This window comes from Paroedura picta, chromosome 12, assembly GCF_049243985.1.
Source record: "Paroedura picta isolate Pp20150507F chromosome 12, Ppicta_v3.0, whole genome shotgun sequence".
In the NCBI taxonomy this organism is placed as follows: Eukaryota; Metazoa; Chordata; class Lepidosauria; order Squamata; family Gekkonidae; genus Paroedura; species Paroedura picta.
Window position 1 is genome coordinate 46,256,802 of NC_135380.1, and position 20,495 is coordinate 46,277,296.

Here is a 20,495-nt window from a genome sequence, read left to right on the forward strand (position 1 = left end):
CACATGTAAAAGGCCAAAGATAAGGTCCAGGGTGTGGCCTGCCTGATGGGTGGGGCTGGAGACAAACTGAGAGCTCCAGTGTCAACAGGGCTGACACCAGGGCTGATTCTGCACTTATTTTGTTTATTCCGTTGTGGATCCTGCTGAATTCAGATCTATTTGAACACGGGTCTTCCTCTATCCTCCCTCCTCCCCATTGAAACCGAAAAGTGTTCTGCATGTGATTAGGGAACCTCAGAAGGGGGAGGGGAGAGGATTGGAGATGGCAGAGGAGGGGGAATAAATTCAAGAGGCAAATCTCTGCCAAGAGAAGTTAGGGCTTCCCTTTAAGAGAAGCCTTGCAACCTAGGAATGAAGAAGCCTTTGAGCTAACGCCCTAGCCAATCAGGGCTTTTCTACAGCATTTGAGACTTGAGGCAGCTAGTTAGTTCAGGACAAGCAGAGAGCTGCACCTTTACTCATGCCAGTTTTTCAAATATCAAGGGTTGTAGCCACTCCAGGATATTGTAGGGGAAAGGTAGGGTCACTCCAAATCAAATCATGTTTGTTGCAGATGAAAAATTTAAATTGGCCAAAATCAAAATGGAAATCACATTCAGCAGAGACTGAATCGACCTGAGATTGGAATAACAGTTTAGTGCAGATTCAGCCCAGGTCCAGACCATTTCCATAGGACAGCAGCTCAGGGTAGACCTTAGAGTCTGCCAGGATCAGTAATATGGAGAACTGTAGTGCCCAGGCTGCCACCTCCTGCAGGGCTGGTAGGGCATTTCTTGGTGTGTTGGGTACGTAGTATACCGTTCAGATGGCCAACTTCTCAGCCGCATCACACTTAAGGCCAACACATTCCAGGCCTGGGATTGACTGTGCAGGAAGGGCTCTCAGGGAGTAACTCTCCAGGGTTAGAATTGCCACCCCTCCCCACCACCCTGCAGTCCACAGCTGATGGAGGACAAAGAACCCAGCAGGGGCCAGTTCTTTTAAGGTGACTGCTTTGCCCTCTCTGACCCAGGTTTCTGTCATGCTCCCCAGGTCTACTTTCTGTTCTGCAAAATAGGTTTGCAATGTTGTGGTCTTATTTTAGATCGACCTAGTGTTACACAGCATTAGTGTTGGAGGCAGTTTCTTATACCTAGTCTCTGACACTGAGTACCGGGTGATGGAACGGAGATTAGAAGTGGCCCTAGCATAGCCATATCTCGTACCACTTCTCTCACACCATCTCCGTCCACTGACATCTCTACCCTTTCCCCAATTATTACTGGGATCCTTATTTGCTCTGCTTTTGTGGAGCTCTCGTGATTCAGGTGTTGGTAGGTCATTCTTTTCCCTTCTTGTTTCTATATTATGTCCTGGTCTTTCCTCCCTTTTCAGTCTTCTTTTTGTTTTCACCATGTTTGGCTTATTTGTCTTCCTGTTCGATTTGTCTTTATTTGTGTAGGTTTGGTTTTTCCTTCTAAGTGTGTTTTTGTATGAATTAGCTCTGGTTTTACTTGATATACTGGGCTGATTGTGTCTCTGGTGGGTGGAGGTGTTCTGTTTCTTGGTTAGTACAGCTTGAATTTTGATTTTTGCATTAGGTTGAGCTCATCTGTGTTGCAGTCCTGAGCTGCAATGCAGAGGCAGGCAATAGTAACACTCTGTTGGTCCCTTGCTTTGAAATCTTACAGAGTCGCGATAAAGTGACTGAGACTCCCCACAATTCCTGTGCATTGGCAATCGCTGAGCACTAGGTGGCAGTGTAGCTTTATGGCGCTTCCTGCAGACAGTGAATTTTTCCTCCAGGAGGCTTCTATTCCAGATTGTTAAGAGTTATGGGCTCCAATTTGTCAGAAGCCACACTTGCTGCGTTCCTGGACTATTCTTTGTTTGTAAATCTGTTTAATCTTTGGGCCAGAGATAGATGCAAGTTTATTGGGAGTTTTCTATGTTGTCACAGCTGACTTATGGCAACTCCTGAATGAACAAAAATGTGCCCTAGTGCCCTAAAGACAGCACTACAGATGGCCAGGCAATCCTGAAGTGGGGGGAGAGCATTCTGAAAGGGAGCGGCCACTGTTGGAAAAGCCCTGTTGTCTTTTGCCACCAATATCCCCTCTGAAGACAGAGGGACCCAGAGCAGAACTTGTGAGGCAGGTCTTCACTGGTAAGCTGGACGAGAAAGGAGGAGATGGTCCTCGGCCACTGGTGGGCAGTAGATTGGTAGGATTGCCAGCTCCAGCTTGGAAAAACACTGGCTATTTGGGGTGCAGACTGAAGAGGGCAGGAACCTCAGTGGGGTACGATGGCATAGAGGGCACGCTCCAAAGCAGCCCTTTTCCCGAAGGGAACTGATCTCTCTAGTGTAGAGATTCCAGGGGATCCCTGAGTTCCACCTGGAGACTGGCATTCCTAGGAGATAGTTTGGTGTAATTTATGGTAAGGAGCACGGACTTCTAATCTGGAAAGCCGGGTTTGATTCTGCGCTCCCCCACATGCAGCCAGCTGGGTGATCTTGGGCTTGCCACAGCACTGATACAGCTGTTCTGACTGAGCAGGGCTCTCTCAGCCTCACGTCCCTTGCAGGGCGTCTGTTGTGGGGAGAGGAAAAGGAAGGGGACTGTAAACCACTTTGAGGCACCTTCAGGGAGAGAAAAGCCGCAATTTAGAACAAACTTTTCTTCTTCAGTAATATCTCTCAGCCTCACCTCTCTCATAGGGTGTCTGTTGAGGGGAGAGGAAAGGGAAGGTGAATGTAAGCTGCTTTGAGACTCCTTCAAGTAGAGAAATGCGGCATTTAAGAACAACTCTTCTTCAGTAATATCGCGGCTCTCTCAGCCTCAAGCTCTCTCATTCCCAAGCTGAACATTCCTTTCCGTCCCTGTATCAAGCGGGCCCCCTGGTACACCGAGGAGCTTCACAGGAAGAAACAGGAACTGAGACAACTAGAGCGAGTTTGGAAGAAGACTCACGACAAAGTACCTGGAGTACTGTGTGCAGTTCTGGAAGCCTCACTTCAAGAAGGACGTAGATAAAATTGAAAGGGTACAGAGGAGAGCGACGAGGATGATCTGGGGCCAAGGGACCAAGCCCTATGAAGATAGGTTGAGGGACTTGGGAATGTTCAGCTTGGAGAAAAGGAGGTTGAGAAGGGGACGTGATAGCCCTCTTTAAGTATTTGAAAGGTTGTCACTTGGAGGAGGGCAGGATGCTGTTACTGTTGGCTGCAGAGGAGAGGACACGCAGTAATGGGTTTAAACTTCAAGTACAACGATATAGGCTAGATATCAGGAAAAAATTTTCACAGTCAGAGTAGTTCAGCAGTGGAATAGGCTGCCTAAGGAGGTGGTGAGCTCCCCCTCACTGGCAGTCTTCAAGCAAAGGTTGGATACACACTTTTCTTGGATGCTTTAGGATGCTTAGGGCTGATCCTGCGTTGAGCAGGGGGTTGGACTAGATGGCCTGTATGGCCCCTTCCAACTCTATGATTCTATGATTCTAAAGAATCGAGAGCATCTTATAGAATGCAATTAAGAGCCTATGAGATGGTGGTGAAGTCAGTGAAATGCAACTTTTACTCAATTAGCAACCCATCTTTAAACTCACGTCCAGCACAACTATTCAGGTTAGTCTAATCTCTTACCGCCCTCAATGAAGGACACCAAAACAACAGCCAATTGGATATTAGTTGTGAGGCATTTGCAAGTCACTTAGCAAACAAAATAACTTGCCGCCATGACCTCTCTCCAACTTTGGACACGCAAAGTGAACTAGAGGCCCCTTGGCCGTCTTTGGGGAGAACAATGAGTTACTTCAGATAGAATCATATAATAGAATTGGAAGGGACATCATGGATCATGTAGTCCAACACCCTACACTATGCAGGACACTCACATACCTATCGCTCATCCACTGTCACCTGCCACCCCCTTGAGCCTTCACAGAATCAGCCTCTCCGTCAGAAAGCTATCTAGCCTCTGTTTAAAAATTTCCAAAGATGGAGATCCCACCATTTCCCGAGGAAGCCTGTTCCACTGAGAGACTGCTCTGTCAGGAACTTCTTCCGGATGTTTAGATTCCGCCAACCGGAAGTTGGTTGAAAGGGCTGCTGCAGACCAAATATCAGCATTCCTGGAGGAAACATCAGCCCTTGACCCATTTCAGTCGGGCTTCCGGCCTGGACATGGGGTGGAGACAGCGCTAGTCGTCCTGATGGACGACCTCCGATGCCAGCTAGGTCGGGGCGGGTTAGTGCTGCTCATACTATTAGACCTATCAGCAGCATTTGACACACTAGATCACGAGCTCCTAGCTCACCGCCTTGCTGACGCTGGGATACGGGAGACAGCCCTCAAATGGCTGATCTTCCTCCGGGGCCGCAGACAGAGGATAGTGATAGAGAGAGCATCTAAACAACATCAGCTCACACGTGGAGTCTCACAAGGAGCAGTCCTCCTATTTTATTCAACATCTTTATGCGCCCTCTGGCTCTGCTGGTGCAGAGGCTTGGGCTGAGTTGCCACCAATATGCGGATGACACCCAGCTCTATCTGCTGATGGAGACTCTCCCCTGACTCTCCCCCAGAACCCTTAGCCAGATGTCTAGAAGCAGTGACAAAATGGATCAAGAAGAGTCGCCTGAAGCTCAGCCCTGCAAAGACGGAAGTCCTGTGGTTGGGTAGGAAGGGACCATGGGAGGAAGCGAGCCTGCCCACCCTGGGCAAGCTACTAGCGCCCTACCTGGATCCAGAGCACCCAGCCACAGTGATCCACGCGACGGTCACCTCTAGGCTGGACTTCTGCAACTCACTCTACGCAGGCCTACCCTTATCCTTGATCCGGAAACTACAATTGGTGCAGAATGCTGCAGCCAGGATTCTCACAAAAACACTGTGGAGATCCCACATCTGGCTTGTACTCCAACAACTTGGCTGGCTCCCAGTTGAATTCCGGATCAAGCTTAAGGTTCTGGTAATCACCTTTAAGGCCATACGCCATTTGGACCCAGTGTATTTGAGAGACCGCCTCCCTGCCTATACCCCCAAAAGAGCCCTACGCTCCGCCACCTCCAACTGGCTGCGGATCCCTGGCCCTAGAGAAGCACGTCGGTCCTCAACAAGGGCCAGAGCCTTCTTGGTCCTGGCCTCCACCTGGTGGAACGAGCTCCCTGAGGAGATCAGAGCCCTGCCCAAACTTCCACAGTTCCACAGGGCCTGCAAGAGGGAGCTCTTCCACCAGGCTTTCACTTGAGGCTGATTGACGTAGAACAGCTGCTGAACCCCCAGACTAAAAGAACCAACCCATGAAAGAATCAACCCCCAATGTTACTGTTAATTGTTATTTATAATGTGGTTTATGTTACATACAGTTTATGAAAGTTTATGTTATATACTGTTGGTACTATACATCGTCCCATGTAATTTGTATTATATAATGTTCAATGTAAACCGTCCAGAGCTGCAAAGAAATGGGCGGTATAGAAATCTAAATAAATAAATAAATAAATAAATAAATAAATAGCTGGCCTTTCTTTTCAATTAATTTCATCCCATTGGTTCTGGTCCGTCCCTCTGGGACAAGAGAGAACAACTCTACTTCATCCTCTATATCAGTGGTCCCCAACCTTTTTATCACCGGGGACCACTCAACGCAGAGGACCACTCAACGCCTTTTACTGAGGCCCGGTGGGGGGGGTAGTTTACTCCTCTACTCTCAACCACTGCCCTAGCGCTCTCTGATCGCTATGGTAATGTTTAAACATCCCTTCAAAATAAGATACAGACACGCCACAACAATGAAGTGTGTTGTAAAGGGCTCAGGGGGATGAAGTAAAGGGCCGCGGGGTGGGGGAGAAGGCGTCCTTCAGGGCCCACCTCCAATTAGTTGAAGGACCACATGTGGTCCGTGGCCCACAGGTTGGGGATCGCTACTCTATATGGCACTCTTTTAAATACTTGAAGATGGTTATCAAATCCCCTCTCAGTCATCTCCTCTCTAGGCTAAACAGACCAAGCTCCCCCAAACATCCTTCATATATCTTGGTCTCCAAACCCTTCACCATCTTTGTTACCCTCCTCTGGATACACTACAGTTTGGCTACATTCCTCTTCAACTGGAGTGCCCAAAACTGAACACAGTACTCCAAGTGAGGCTGAACCAGAGCAGAGTACACGGGTACCATCACCTCCTGTGATCTGGACATGATACTCTGTTTGATACAGCCCCAAATCCCATTTGCCTTCTTAGCTACCGAGTCACACTGCTGACTCATGTTCAATGTATGGTCTACTAAGATTCCTAGATCCTTTTGGCACATGCTACTGCCAAACAAGTCTCCCCCATCTTATATTGGTGTCTATGGTTTTTCCTACCTAAATGCAGAACTTTATATTTGTCCCTATTGAACTTCATTTTATTCAGTTTAGCCCACTTCTCGAGCCTATCAAGATCCTCCTGTATTCTGATTCTGTCTTCTGGTGTGTTTGCTACCCCTCTCAGTTTAGCATCATCTGCAAATTTAATATGTATTCTGAAAATTTAATAAGTATCCCCTCTAATCCCACATTTATAAATATGTTGAACAACACAGGCCCCAGGATAGATCCTTGGGATACTCCACTTGTCACTCTTTTCCAAGAAGATGCTGAGCCATTAACAAGTACCCTCTGGGTACGATCTGTCAACCAGTTATTTATCCACCTGACAGAATTAGGATCCATACCGCATTTTACCAACTTGTGAACAAGAATATCATGTGGAACCTTATCAAAAGCTTTACTGAAATCTAGATAAACTATGTTACAGAATCACAGAATCATAGAGTTGGAAGGGACCATACAGGCCATCTAGTCCAACCCCCTGCTCAACGCAGGATCAGCCCTAAGCATCCTAAAGCAATGTCCACGGCATTCCCCTGATCCAGCAATGTAGTCACTTTCTTGAAGAAAGAGATAAGGTTGGTCTGACATGTCTTGTTCTTGCGAAACCCATGCTGAGTCTTAGAAATCTCAGCTCTCAGTTCCAGCTGCTGAAGGACCGAATGTTTGAAGCCCTCTTCACCAGGTGTGGAAGTGTTCTGGGCAACATGAGGTGCACACCATCTCCTGATAATAGCCCCTCATATTGACATCGCTGACCATGATCCAGAAATCCAAACCGTTCCCATCAACGCCACTGATGTAGTCAGTCATTTACTTGCATAATTTTTCTCTCTCTTCCTAAGCCACAGCCACTTACAGGAAGTACTGGTGAGAACTCTCACCTGTGGGAGCCTGTGACTTTTTTTCCTGGTCTATGTTGGGGCTTGTTCTTCATGGGGTATTGTACATGCTCCTGTGTTCCTGTGACTAATTTGATGAAGTGGACAGGATGCTAGCAACAACGAGGTCAACCACCTGCTCACTAAACCTGTGTCTCTCTTGGCTCCTAAAAACAACAAATATAAGAATAGGAGACCCCCTCTGAGAAATAATCAACCTCTCCCTTTCAATGGGAGAATTCCCGGAAGGATTAAGAGAGACAGTGGTATACCCATTGCTCAAAAAAACATCATTGGCTTCGCAGGAGCCTGACAACTACCATCCTGTGTCACATCTGCCGTTTCTGGGGAAGTTGGTTGTTATGGCTGCTGCGGGCCAAATATCAGCATTCCTGGAAGAAACTTCAGCCCTTCACCCATTTCAGTCGGGCTTCCAGCCTGGCCATTGAGTGGAGACAGCACTAGTTGCCCTGATGGATGACATCCGCCACCAACTGGACCGAGGTGGGTCAGCGCTGCTGATACTGTTAGACCTATCAGCAGAGTTTGACACAGTAGATCATGATCTCCTAGCTCATCGCCTTGCTGACGCTGGGATATGGGGGACAGCCCTCAAATGGCTGATCTCCTTCCTCCGGAGTTGCAAACAGAGGATAGCAATAGGAGAGAGAGTATCTAGCCATCACCAGCTTACACTTGGAGTCCCAAAAGAAGTAGTCCTTTCTCCTATCCTATTTAATATCTTTATGCATGGTGCAGAGGCTTGGGCTGGGTTGCCACCAATACGCGGATGACACCCAGCTCTTCCTCCTGATAGATGACCGCCCCGACTTCTCCCCCTCCCCAAGAATCTTTAGCCAGATGCCTGGAAGCAATAACAAAATGGATCAAACAGGGTCGTCTGAAGCTCAACCCTGCAAAGAGATCAGATGAGATCGGGTGTGTTCAGGGTGGTATGGCCATAGGCTCCTCTAATAACAGAGTATGTTCTCCCAGTTTCTGGGATATTCCTTTTACAAATCCATGCCCGTGTGTGTCCAAATTTTGGATACACACCCATTAAGAAGAGCATTTCTATTAACTCGCTTAAATATCTTTCCCACAAATTTCACTCAAGGTAGATTTTTGAAGATCCCTCCTCAGGAGAGCTACTGTTTGCATAGGTGTACTGTCCCCGACACGTTGTACCACATGTTGTCACCCTTTAGCTAATTATCAGAAGAAATTGAAATACAGCTGTGTTGATTGGATTAAATTGATTGGATTAAAACATTGGATTAAAATGATACTAAATGTGAGAGACTCAGCAATTATGGTAAAAGTAGCTAAGTTTTTGCTGGCCATTTTAAATGAAAATCTTTCTACAATGGAATCTATATCTGGAACTGTTTGAAATTTTCATTTTACGCTTTGCAATTTTATGCCAATAAAGGTACTCTGACTCTGACCCTGCAAAGATGGAGGTCCTGTGGTTGGGTAGGAAGGGACCATGGGAGGAAGCACACATGCCCACTATGGATGGTGTGCAGCTCCTAGCGACTCTAAAGAAGAGTACCTACAGGTTACTAGGCACTGTAGATCAATCATAAGAAAGGCCAAAGCTGAAGGTGAGCTAAGATTGGCCAGGGAAGCCCATTGTAACAAGAAAAGATTTTTCAGCAATGTGAGGAGCAAACGTAAAGTGAAGGAGGCAATAGGCCCACTGTTGGGTGCGGATGGACAAACTCTAACGGAAGATGCAGAGAAAGCAGAAAGGCTTAGTGCCTATTTTACATCTGTTTTTTCCCACAGGTCAAAGTGTTTAGGCACTTCTAGAGATGGCCATAGCCAAAGGACAGTGTCTGGGTGGCAGGTTAACATGGATAGAGAGATTGTCGAGAGGCATTTAGCTGCACTGGATGAGTTCAAATCCCCTGGTCCGGATGAAATGCACCCGAGAGTACTCAAAGAACTTTCCAGAGAACTTGCACAGCCCTTGTCCATCATCTTCGGAACCTCTTTAAGGACTGGAGATGTCCCAGAGGACTGGAAGAGAGCAAATGTTATTCCGATCTTCAAAAAAGGGAGGAAGGATGACCCGGGAAACTACAGACCAGTGAGTCTGACCTCTGTTGTGGGGAAGATAATGGAGCCGATATTAAAGGGAGCGATCTGCAAACATCTGGAGGACAATTTGGTGATCCAAGGAAGTCAGCATGGATTTGTCTCCAACAGGTCCTGCCAGACCAACCTGGTTTCCTTTTTTGACCAAGTAACAGGTTTGCTGGATCGGGGAAATTCGGTTGATGTCATTTACTTGGATTTTAGTAAAGCTTTTGACAAGGTTCCCCATGATGTTCTGATGGATAAGTTGAAGGACTGCAATCTCGATTTTCAGATAGTTAGGTGGATAGGGAATTGGTTAGAGAACCGCACTCAAAAAGTTGTTGTCAATGGTGTTTCATCAGACTGGAGAGAGGTGAGTAGCGGGGTACCTCAGGGCTCGGTGCTCGGCCCGGTACTTTTTAACATATTTATTAATGATCTAGATGAGGGGGTGGAGGGACTACTCATCAAGTTTGCAGATGACACCAAATTGGGAGGACTGGCAAATACTCTGGAAGATAGAGACAGAGTTCAACGAGATCTGAACACAATGGAAAAATGGGCAAATGAGAACAAGATGCAATTTAATAAAGATAAGAGCTGATGTCCTCTAGGACTGACCGGTTTGTTCGCCTTGCAGTTCAAGGGACTCGCAAGAGTCTTCTCCAGCACCAGAGCTCAAAAGCCTCAATTCTTTGATGCTCGGCCTTCCTTATGGTCCAACCTTCGCAGCCATAAATTGCAACTGGGAATAGCATAGCCTTGACTAAATGCACTTTTGTTGGCAGGGTGATGTCTCTGCTTTTTAGGATGCTGTCTAGATTTGCCATAGCTTTCCTCCCCAGGAGCAAGAGTCTTTTAATTTCTTTGCTGCAGTCCCCATCTGCAGTGATCTTGGAGCCCAGGAAAATAAAATCTGTCACTATCTCAATTTCTTCCCCATCTGAAGGGACTACTCATCAAGTTTGCAGATGACACCAAATTGGGAGGACTGCCAAATACTCCGGAAGATAGAGACAGAGTTCAACGAGATCTGAACACAATGGAAAAATGGGCAAATGAGAACAAGATGCAATTTAATAAAGATAAGTGTAAAGTTCTGCATCTGGGTCAGAAAAATGAAAAGCTTGCCTACTGGATGGGGGATACGCTTCTAGGTAACACTGTGTGTGAATGAGACCTTGGGGTACTTGTGGATTGTAAACTAAACATGAGCAGGCAGTGTGATGCAGCTGTCAGGATTGTAGAATCTCTGTCATAAATTAGCCTGAGTTCCTCCATGTCAGTTATACTGCTTGATTGGGCCTGGCGCCTGCTTGCCCTGGCCTTGTAGTTTGTAAGCTATAAAGTAGAGTAGTGATGTTATGTTAACCTTTATCTTGTTGTGGGCTCACAGGGTTGTTGTCACCTCTCTCAAGGCTGGGAGAATGGAATCCTGTTGTTTTAACACACATGTCTTTTCTCTCCTACCCCCCTCCTTGGGAACTGTCAAGTTTTGGGCGGGAGAAATGTATTGATAAGCTGGGGCAAATCTGGCCTCTTTCAGTCCAATGCGTATAGTGCTAATCAATAAAACTCTTTTCTTTTGAATAAGTTTTGTTGTGAGTTTCCTGTGCGTCTGACAGCAGCGGTAAAAAAGGCAAATGCCATTTTGGGCTGTATCAACAGAGGCATCACATCAAAATCACAAGATGTCATAGTCCCATTGTATACGGCACTGGTCAGACCACACTTGGAGTACTGTGTGCAGTTCTGGAGGCCTCACTTCAAGAAGGACGTAGATAAAATTGAAAGGGTACACAGGAGAGCGATGAAGATGATCTGGGGCCAAGGGACCAAGCCCTACTAAGATAGGTTGAGGGACTTGGGAATGTTCAGCCTGGAGAAAAGGAGGTTGAGAGGGGACATGATAGCCCTCTTTAAGTATTTGAAAGGTTGTCACTTGGAGGAGGGCAGGATGCTGTTTCTGCTGGCTGCAGAGGAGAGGACACGCAGTAGTGGGTTTAAACTTCAAGTACAACGATATAGGCTAGATATCAGGAAAAAGTGTTTCACAATCAGAGTAGTTCAGCAGTGGAATAGGCTGCCTAAGGAGGTGGTGAGCTCCCCCTCACTGGAAGTCTTCAAGCAAAGGTTGGATACACACTTTTCTTGGATGCTTTAGGATGCTTAGGGCTAGTCCTGCATTGAGCAGGGGGTTGGACTAGATGACCTGTATGGCCCCTTCCAACTCTATGATTCTATGACTCACTTCGCCAGGACCCTGAACGTGATCCTGGATGCTTCCTTTACAATGGAAGCCCAGGTCATGAAGGTAGCACGGCTGGCATTTTACCACCTCCACCAAGCCAAACTACTAGCACCTTACCTGGAACCAGGGCACCTAGGCACAGTGATCCATGCAACGGTCTCCTCTAGACTGGACTTTTGCAACTCTCTCTACACAGGCCTACCCTTATCCTTGATCCGGAAACTACAACTGGTGCAGAACGCCTTGGCCAGGATTCTCACTAAGACTTCATTGAGATCTCACATCCGGCCGGTACTCCAAGATGTCAGCTGGATCCCAATTGAATTCCCGATTAAGCTTAAGGTTTTGGTAATCACCTTTAAGGCCATATGCAGTATGGGGCCAGTGTATCTGAGAGACCGCCTCCCTGTTTATACCCCCAGAAGAGCTCTACACTCCATCACTTCCAACAGGCTGTCGATCCCTGGCCCTAAAGAGTCAGTCCTGGCCGCCATCTGGTGGAATGAGCTCCCAGAAGAGATCAGGGCCCTGCAGGAACTTCTACAATCCTGCAGGGCCTGTGAAAGTCCTGGCTGCCATACAGGCCGTCACTTCCACCAGGCATTTGCTTGAGGCCGACTGACCCATAACATGGGTCACCCCCCTTCCAGACTGAGAGGTCAAACCTACCAAGTAAGTGTCAGAGTTATTGTTGTTCACAAAATGTGATTGGAAGGCGCCATACAGGCCATCTAGTCCAACCCCCTGCTCAATGGAAACAGCATCCTGCCCTCCTCCAAGTGACAACTTTTCAAATACTTAAGGAGGGCTATCATGTCCCCTCTCAATCTCCTTTTCTCCAGGCTGAACATTCCCAAGTCCCTCAACCTATCTTCATAGGGCTTGGTCCCCTAGCACCAGATCATCCTCGTTGCTCTCCTCTGTACCTTTTCAATTTTATCTACATCCTTCTTGACTACTCTTTAAGTTTGCAGATGACACCAAATTGGGAGGACTGGCAAATACTCCAGAAGATAGAGACAGAGTTCAACGAGATCTGAACACAATGGAAAAATGGGCAAATGAGAACAAGATGCAAAGTGTAAAGTTCTGCATCTGGGTCAGAAAAATGAAAAGCATGCCTACTGGATGGGGGATACGCTTCTAGGTAACACTGTGTGTGAACGAGACCTTGGGGTACTTGTGGACTGTAAACTAATCATGAGCAGGCAGTGTGATGCAGCGGTAAAAAAGGCGAATGCCATTTTGGGCTGTATCAACAGGGGCATCACATCAAAATCACAAGATGTCATAGTCCCATTGTATGCGGCACTGGTCAGACCACACCTGGAGTACTGTGTGCAGTTCTGGAGGCCTCACTTCAAGAAGGACTGTGGTTATATTGAAAGTTTCTACCTGGTGCCCAAGTCAAGAGATGCTGGATGCTGAGAAAACAGGGTAGGGAGAGAGTGATGCCTCTACGGCAGGGGTAGTCAACCTGTGGTCCTCCAGATGTCCATGGACTACGATTCCCATGAGCCCCTGCCAGCGTTGTCCACAGGTTGACTACCCCTGCTCTACGGAGTTCAGGACGCCTTGGAAGATCTGGACGAGGGACACATACAGAGCAGGCCCTCAATACAAGGTTTAAGTTGAGAAGCAGGATGTAGACACCCACCTGGTAAAGAGGTCTGGCAAACTTGGCACAATGTGCTTTGGGTCAAAATCTTGCAATCACCAGGGAGCTCTAATTAAGCCCTCTGGCACTTGGCCACATAGAATCATAGAATCATAGAGTTGGAAGGGGCCATACAGGCCATCTAGTTCAACCTCCTGCTCTACTCAGGATCAGACAAAAGCATCCTAAAGCATCCAAGAAAAGTGTGTATCCAACCTTTGCTTGAAGATCGCCAGTGAGGGGGAGCTCACCACCTCCTTAGGCAGCCTATTCCACTGCTGAACTACTCTGTGAATTTTTTCCCCCACAAACAGGAAAGATATCGATACTTTTGTGGGTTTCTGTGTTCCAACAGGCATACATATTAGTTTAATTTTCCAGGGCATAAGTGCTTTATACAGTGCTCAGATTGGGTGTCCCTGTTCCAGAGGCCGAGTGCTATAGTTCAACCCAGTAGTGTTCCTGGAAGAAAAATGCTAATTGATATGGCATCCTAATTGTTCCTCTACAGGTAATCCTCATTTTGACCTTTCTGCTGCTCTACATCTTCTTGTATTTTCATTTATTCATAAAAAAGAGGGAGAAATCCATTTTGCAAAGCAAGATTAATGACTGTGAAAAGAAATTCATGAAACATTGAGGTGGAAAGACCTGCAATTATCAGTCTGTTGATGGCTTGACTGAAGCACAAGAACTGTTCATTTCTAAAGGATGCCACAGCCGTGTGAAATCAAGATTTCTTTTCTGCTCTTGGCACATGGCAGCGTGAGAAGTTAGATAAATCAAATCCTGTGTGTTTTATTGCCACTTTTATAGGGCTCTCGGGCTGTTTTAGTGTCAGGTTATGTGTGCTGCCTCCTTGCAGTAATAAAGATAAAGTACCTTTTTAATGCTTGAAAACAAATGTCTTCTTTTGGCTGTCTAGGTCTTGGAAGTGCTTTGTGCAAACAAGCGTCAATGCTGGATTAATGATCACATGGAGGAAGCTGCAAAGCAGAGCTGTGGCCAAAATGGGATCCCCACTGAGGCACAATTAAGCAGGCGTTAATTGGAAAGGATAACTTTGGACTTTGAGTTACTGCCTCTTGCATTATAGTACACTAGCAGTATAGCCCGCTGTAAAAAAAATACAGTGGGCCCTAGGGGCCTGTGGGATGGTTTGACTCCCCCCCCCCGATGTAGCAAAATGCTCCCCAGGCCCCGAGGAAGGCGAGCCGCGGCTCGCGGAGCCGCAGCTCACCTTCCCCGGGGCCCGGGGAGCGTTTTTCTTCAGCTTTCGACTAGAAAAATGCTCCCCAGGCCCCGGGGAGGGCGTTGGGAGGCTCCGCGAGCTTCACTCTTGGTAGCCAGCAGAGTAATGGCCGCCGTGGAGCAAAGGAAAGCTCTGGTGGGGGGTGGGGCAGGTTGGGAGGCGCTTTGCGCCTCCCAATTGGTTGTTGGCCGGGCAAGCGCGGCTGCTGATTGGCAGTTTGGGGCTGGACTGACAAGCGGACGGGCCAATCGGGCCCCTCGATTGGGCCCTCCGCTTGTTAGTCCAGGGGAAGGGGCCTATCGGCACCCTTCCTCATCCCAGACAGGGCCCGCCCTCAGGGCCCTTACGGCTTTATTTATTCTGCTCCGCGAGGAGCAGTTAAAGATGGTGGCAGCTAGAATGTGAGAGCCATTCCTGCATTCTCGACTGCTGAGAATCCCTCCCAACCGGTCACACTCTTCTGGATCAGTCGCAAGGGTAGGCCCACGTAGAGCGAGTTACAGAAGTCTTTTCTGGAGGTGACCATCACATGGATCACTGTGGCCAGGTGGCCAGTGACAGGTAGGGTGCTAGTACCCGAGCCTGGTGAAGATGGAAAAAAGTCTGGCCCTCTACCTTCTTGACCTGAGCCTCCAGAGTTAGTGAGGCATCCAAGGTCACACCCAAATTCCTGGCTTTTCTTCCACTTTACATGACTTGTAGGCTTCTGCATACATGTGTCATACTAGCCTCAGTCCTAAGCATGCCTCCTGGATGGGACACTCCTGGGTAGCCGTGTGTGTGAACATGATCTTGGGATACTTGTGGACTGCAAGCTAAATATGAGCGAACAGTGTGATGTGGCGGTAAAGAAGGCAAATGCAGTCTTGAGCTGTCTCAATAGAGGCATCACATCCAAATCCCAAGATGTTATAATCCCAGTTCCTCAGTGAAATAGGCTTCCTTGGGAGGTGGTGGATTTTCCTTCTTTTCATCTGATAGAAATGCTGATTTTTATGAACTTAGGCAGATTGTGAGTGAATGGGCAGGAAGGGATGTGCCAGTATATGTCTCTTGTGGCCCTTCCTTACATACTCAGGGACTTGTTGATCGCCATTATGGGATGGTAGGTAAATTTCCTCTAGACCAGGCTAGATTCTGGATATTTTTGGTGGAGGGATCACTTGGGCATGAAACTGGGGTTACTGTGGGTGGGCAGGGAAAGGTTTCTGGTGGCAGCAGAGGACAGGACCCACAGTAATGGGTTAAACTACATGGAGAAAGATATTGGCTAGATATCAGGAACATTTTTTCACATAGTTCAGCAGTGGGATCAACTGCCTAAGGAGGTGGTGAGCTCCTTCTCACTGACGGTCTTTAAGCAGTGGCTGAACAGATACTTATACCTGATGCTTTAAGCTGATCCTGCATTTAGCAGGCAGTAGGACTAGATGACCTGTATGGCCCCTTCCAATTCTATGATTCTAAATATCTAAGCTGATACAACTTTCAAAGTCTTCTCAGTGAAGGAGAAGAATATATTCAGAGAACTCACTGGGAAATGCAAGTTAGCAGCATCTCCCTTCCATTGTCCAACCAGTCTCTGAGTTTCTGCCTTTTGGGGCATTTTGTGTAGTTGCTTCTTGTTGGCACTTGGTAGAGGAAAATTAGCCCCCAGATTGGCGTCATAGAATGATGTTTGCAACCCCTCCCAGTTTAGTATCATCTGCAAATTTAATAAGTATTCCCTCTAAACCCTCATCAAATCATTTATAAATATGCTGAACAACACAGGCCCCAGAACAGATCCTTGGGATACTCCACTTGTCACTCTTTTCCAAGAAGATTCTGAACCGTTAACAAGTACCCTTTGGTTATGATCTGTCAACCAGTTATCGATCCACCTGACAGAATAAGGATCCATACCGCATTTTACCAACTTGTCAACAAGAATATAATGTGGAACCTTATAAAATGCTTTACTGAAATCCAGATCAGCTATGTCCACAGCATTCCCCTGATCCAGTAGTCACTTTCTCGAAAAAAGAGATAAGGTTGGTCTGACATGATTTGTTTTTGCAAAACCCATGCTGAGTCTTAGAAATCACAGCTCTCTGTTCCAGTCGCTCAAGGACTGACTACTTGATGATTTGTTCCAAAATTTTGCCAGCTGCAGATGTCAAGTTGATAGGTCGATAGTTACCCGGATCCTCTTTTTTCCCTTTCTTGAAGATGGGGACAACATTTGCCTGCCTCAAATCATCTGGCACCTGTGTCAAAAATAATTGAAAGAGGTTCAGAGATAACATCTGCAAGTTCTTTTAGTACCCTTGGATGCAATTCATCTGGTCCAGAAGACTTTGTTACATTTAAAGAAACTAGGTGTTTGTAGACTGCCCCAACAGTGATCCTAGGGCACCATTCATCTCCCCTGTTGTGTTATGTTTTTGCCACATTGAGCACTATTTCCCTCACAAGACAAGACTGAGGAGAAACAGTAGTTAAGCAGTTCAGCCCTCTCTTCATCATCTGTTATAATTTCACTTTTTTATCCTTGCAGTGGTCCTTTGTTATTGTTGTTAGGTGCAAAGTTGTGTCCGACCCATCGGGAACCCATGGACAATAATTCTCCAGGCCTTCCTGCCCTCTACCATTCCTCTAAATCCATTTAAGTTTGCACCAACTGCTTCAGTGACTCCATCCAGTCACCTCATTCTCTGTCGTCCCCTTCTTCTTTTGCCATCCATCGCTCCCAGCATTAGGTTCTTCTCCCGGGAGCCCTTCCTTCTCATGAGGTGGCCAAAGTATTTCAGTTTCACCTTCAGGACCTGGCCTTCTAACAAGCAGTCAGCACTGATCTCTCGGTGTCCCTATTCTTTTTCTTACTTGAAATATAAATAAATAAGCCTTTTTTGTTATGTTTAGCACTACTTGCTAGCCGAAGCTCATATTGAGCTTTAGCTTTCCTAGCACACCCCCTACAATTATTGGTTATTTGTTTATACTCATCCTTGGTAATAAGGCCTTCCTTCCATTTCCTAAATGACTCTTTTTTATTCCTCAAATCATTTGACAGCTGTATGGAGCCACCTTGGCTTCCTTAGGCTCTTTCCATCTTTCCTTCTTAAGGGAATTGTTTCTGAACCTTCAGTATTTCCCTTTTAATAAACCCCCAGCCCTCTTGGACTCTTATCTCTTTGTCTTTCTGACCACGGGACTCTACGCAACATACCTTTAAGTCTGTGAAAATCAGCTTTCCTGAAGTCGTCTATACGTAAGACTATGTTAAGTTTTTCTCTTTCCCACAATTGAAAATTCCAAAAGCCCATGGTCACTGCTACCAAGTGTGCCCACTACTTCCACCTCATCTACCAGTTCTTCCCTATTGATGAGAATCAAGTCTAAAAGAGTATAGCCCCTGGTTCTCCTCTCTACTTTCTGGAAATGAAGCTGTCGGCAAGACAAGTTAAGAATTTAACGGAGTTTTTAATTTTAGCAGAGTTTGTCCTCCAACAGATATCTGGGTAATTGAAGTCAACCATGACCACTGTTTCCCCCCTCTTTGAAAATTGTGTAATTTGGTCTAGCAGTATCTCATTCAAGTCCTCTGACTGGCTTGGTGGTCTATAGCAGACCCCCACAATAATACCACTTTCATTTCCTATTCCTTTTACATTTACCCAAATACACTCCACTGAACTTTCAGTTACTTGTATTTCTTCACAAGTATAAAGATTCTTAACATATATTGCTACACCTCCCCCTTCTTTTCTTGTCTGTCCCTTTTGAATAGATTGTACCCCTCAATTCTAGTATTCCAGTTGTATTATCCCACCAAGTTTCTGTAATTCCTATTAGGTCATAGCCCCCTTCCTTTATTAGGACTACTAGTTCCTCTTGCTTGTTTCCCATACTTTGTAATGTTATACTTCCAGGGACAGTGTCATCATGTCACTTTCATGACTCTCTAGGAGAGTCTCTCCCAACTCTCCCAACTTCTCTGATTGGATCAGATTCCTCAAAACTCATATCATGTCAGTGATGTGGTGTCAGTTTGGGATATTCCCTGATGGTATGTTGTCATTCCCCTCCCATTGGTTGTCAACTGATGGTTGGCAACCCAAAATACGGTAGGAGATGTGGATCTCTTAATACATATATCCTCTGTTGTCACTCTAGGACTTCTTTTTTTCAATACTGTATGATATACAATAGTGCCTGCCTTTCCACGCTTCCTTTTCTTCCAGGATAACTAATTTCTGTAGCTGGGAGATCAGTTGTAATTGCAGGAAAATGCCAGGCTCCAGTCAGAACCTGATAACCCCACCTGTTAGTTCAGTCGGTGTACATGTTTTACTGGTCTTTGTATTAAAGTTGTTTTTAGCTTTCCTCACAATGGTAGTCTTCATCTGTGGACCCAGAAATATTACAGGTGGGAAATTACCAGATGCACTGCTTTTAAACTTCACCACCAGCTCTGCAGTCACCTGCAATGGAGCAGGAAATGCATTATGAACCTACTAGACATTAAGCCTGCTGTAGTCCAAAGACAGTGGGCGCTAGGAAAGTGGGTGGGTGGCAGGGTAGAAGGGAGAAATAGAGGCAAAGAGGAAAAAAGGGATGAAGAGAGAAAGAGATGAAGGAATAGTGAGTGAATAAGAGTAAGGAAGGAATGAAGGAGGTAGAAAGGAAGGGAGGAGCAAGGGAACATTGGGAGTAAGGAAGGGAAGGGGTGAGGTTCAGGAAAAGGTAGGCTTGGGAGGGGGGAGTAGCGATGGGTGGGTGGGTGGCTGGTTGTGGGCAGACAAGCGGCAGCATGTGGGGGGGTTGGAGAAGGCAGGTGGGCATGCAGCAGGCAGCCCCCTGGGTGCGCGGTGCACCGGGGACCGAGCCTGGTGGACCTACCCCACTGTGGGCTGCGTGTGTGGTCCGTGAGCAGCGTCGTGCGGTAGGCTGGCGAGTCAGGTGCTGCGCATGTGTGGCTGCTTTGGGGGGGGCGGTGCACGTCATCAGGGCGGTGCGGCGTTGGCTGCGGCTACAGGGGATGGCCTGCAAAGCAGGTGAAGTGGTCGTAGGGAAGCAGGGGCATGGGGCGCGGGCTCCATCCGGCACAGCGTTCTCCGCGGCCGGAAGGGAGGGTCTGGGAAACGGACGAAGCAGAGCGAGGGAAGCAGGCAAGGTGAAAGGGTGATGTCGGGGGCTTAGAATAGGGGGCGGTAGTGGAGAAGCCAGCATGGGGTGGCAGAGGTGAGGGGGGATGGGTGGGGGTTGGAAGAGCGGGCAGGCGATGGGGCAGGCATGGGGGGCAATCAGTGGGCCCTCCGCTGGTCAGTTCGGGGGCAGGAGGCGAATCGTCTCCCCTCCTCATCACGGACGGGCTCCTCCCAGGGAGCCCTTACTCTTTTATATTTTACCGCGGAGCGGTTAAAGATTAGCTCACAAGTCAGTACACATGGCCTGTTCTGGTTGACATGTTATGATTATTATATCTGTTATATTGTTACTAGTAAATAAGCCTGCTGCTCTTGGAATGCAGCGGGCACTAGCGGAGGTTTGGAGGGCGAGGGGTCTGTTGTCGACGGGCAGCTCGCAAGGGGTGGACTCGAGGGGGGTCGTGGGGCGCCGCGTGAGGCGGAGGTGGCTCGTTCTGCCCCCCCCGGTGGCGGTGCAGCCTACCCGGAGCTGGTGGCGGGGTGGTAGTCTGCGTCGTGGCGGAGAGTGGCGTGGGCTGCAGGGCCAGAGAGGATAGTTGACAGAGCTGCAGCGGGCAGTGCGGCGGGTGCCGTGAGGCGGCAGGTGAGGGGCAGTGGGAGCAAGCGGGGTGGGCGGCAATGTGGCAGGCGCTCACAAGTCCTCCGGCTGGCGTTGCGGGCCGGCGAGCGTTGTGCGGGATGGTGTTTGAGGTGCGGAGGATGCGGCGGGGGCCGGAGGTGGCGGCGGGGCCAGGGCCGCATGCGCGGGGCCTTCGTGTTGGGGCAGCAAGAAGGTGGGGTGGCGTGGCAATGGCAAGGAAGGGAATGGCGGTGCGCAGGCG

The 20,495-nt window shown here is 47.7% G+C and overlaps 1 protein-coding gene across 2 annotated transcripts in view; it reads left to right on the forward strand.

Moving 5' to 3' along the window:
- Positions 1–10,841, forward strand: part of EXOSC2 (exosome component 2) — a 35,253-nt gene extending 24,412 nt beyond the window's left edge. Inside the window, exon 9 of one of the 2 annotated variants that reach the window (XM_077305214.1) lies at positions 10,272–10,841. In XM_077305214.1, coding sequence (XP_077161329.1) covers positions 10,272–10,499 — 228 coding nt within the window. In that variant the 3' untranslated portion in view covers positions 10,500–10,841. Of the gene's footprint in view, positions 1–9,779; positions 10,005–10,271 lie in introns of those variants that run through there. The other variant, XM_077305215.1, reaches the window with a different exon arrangement.
- Positions 10,842–20,495: the final 9,654 nt, after the last annotated feature.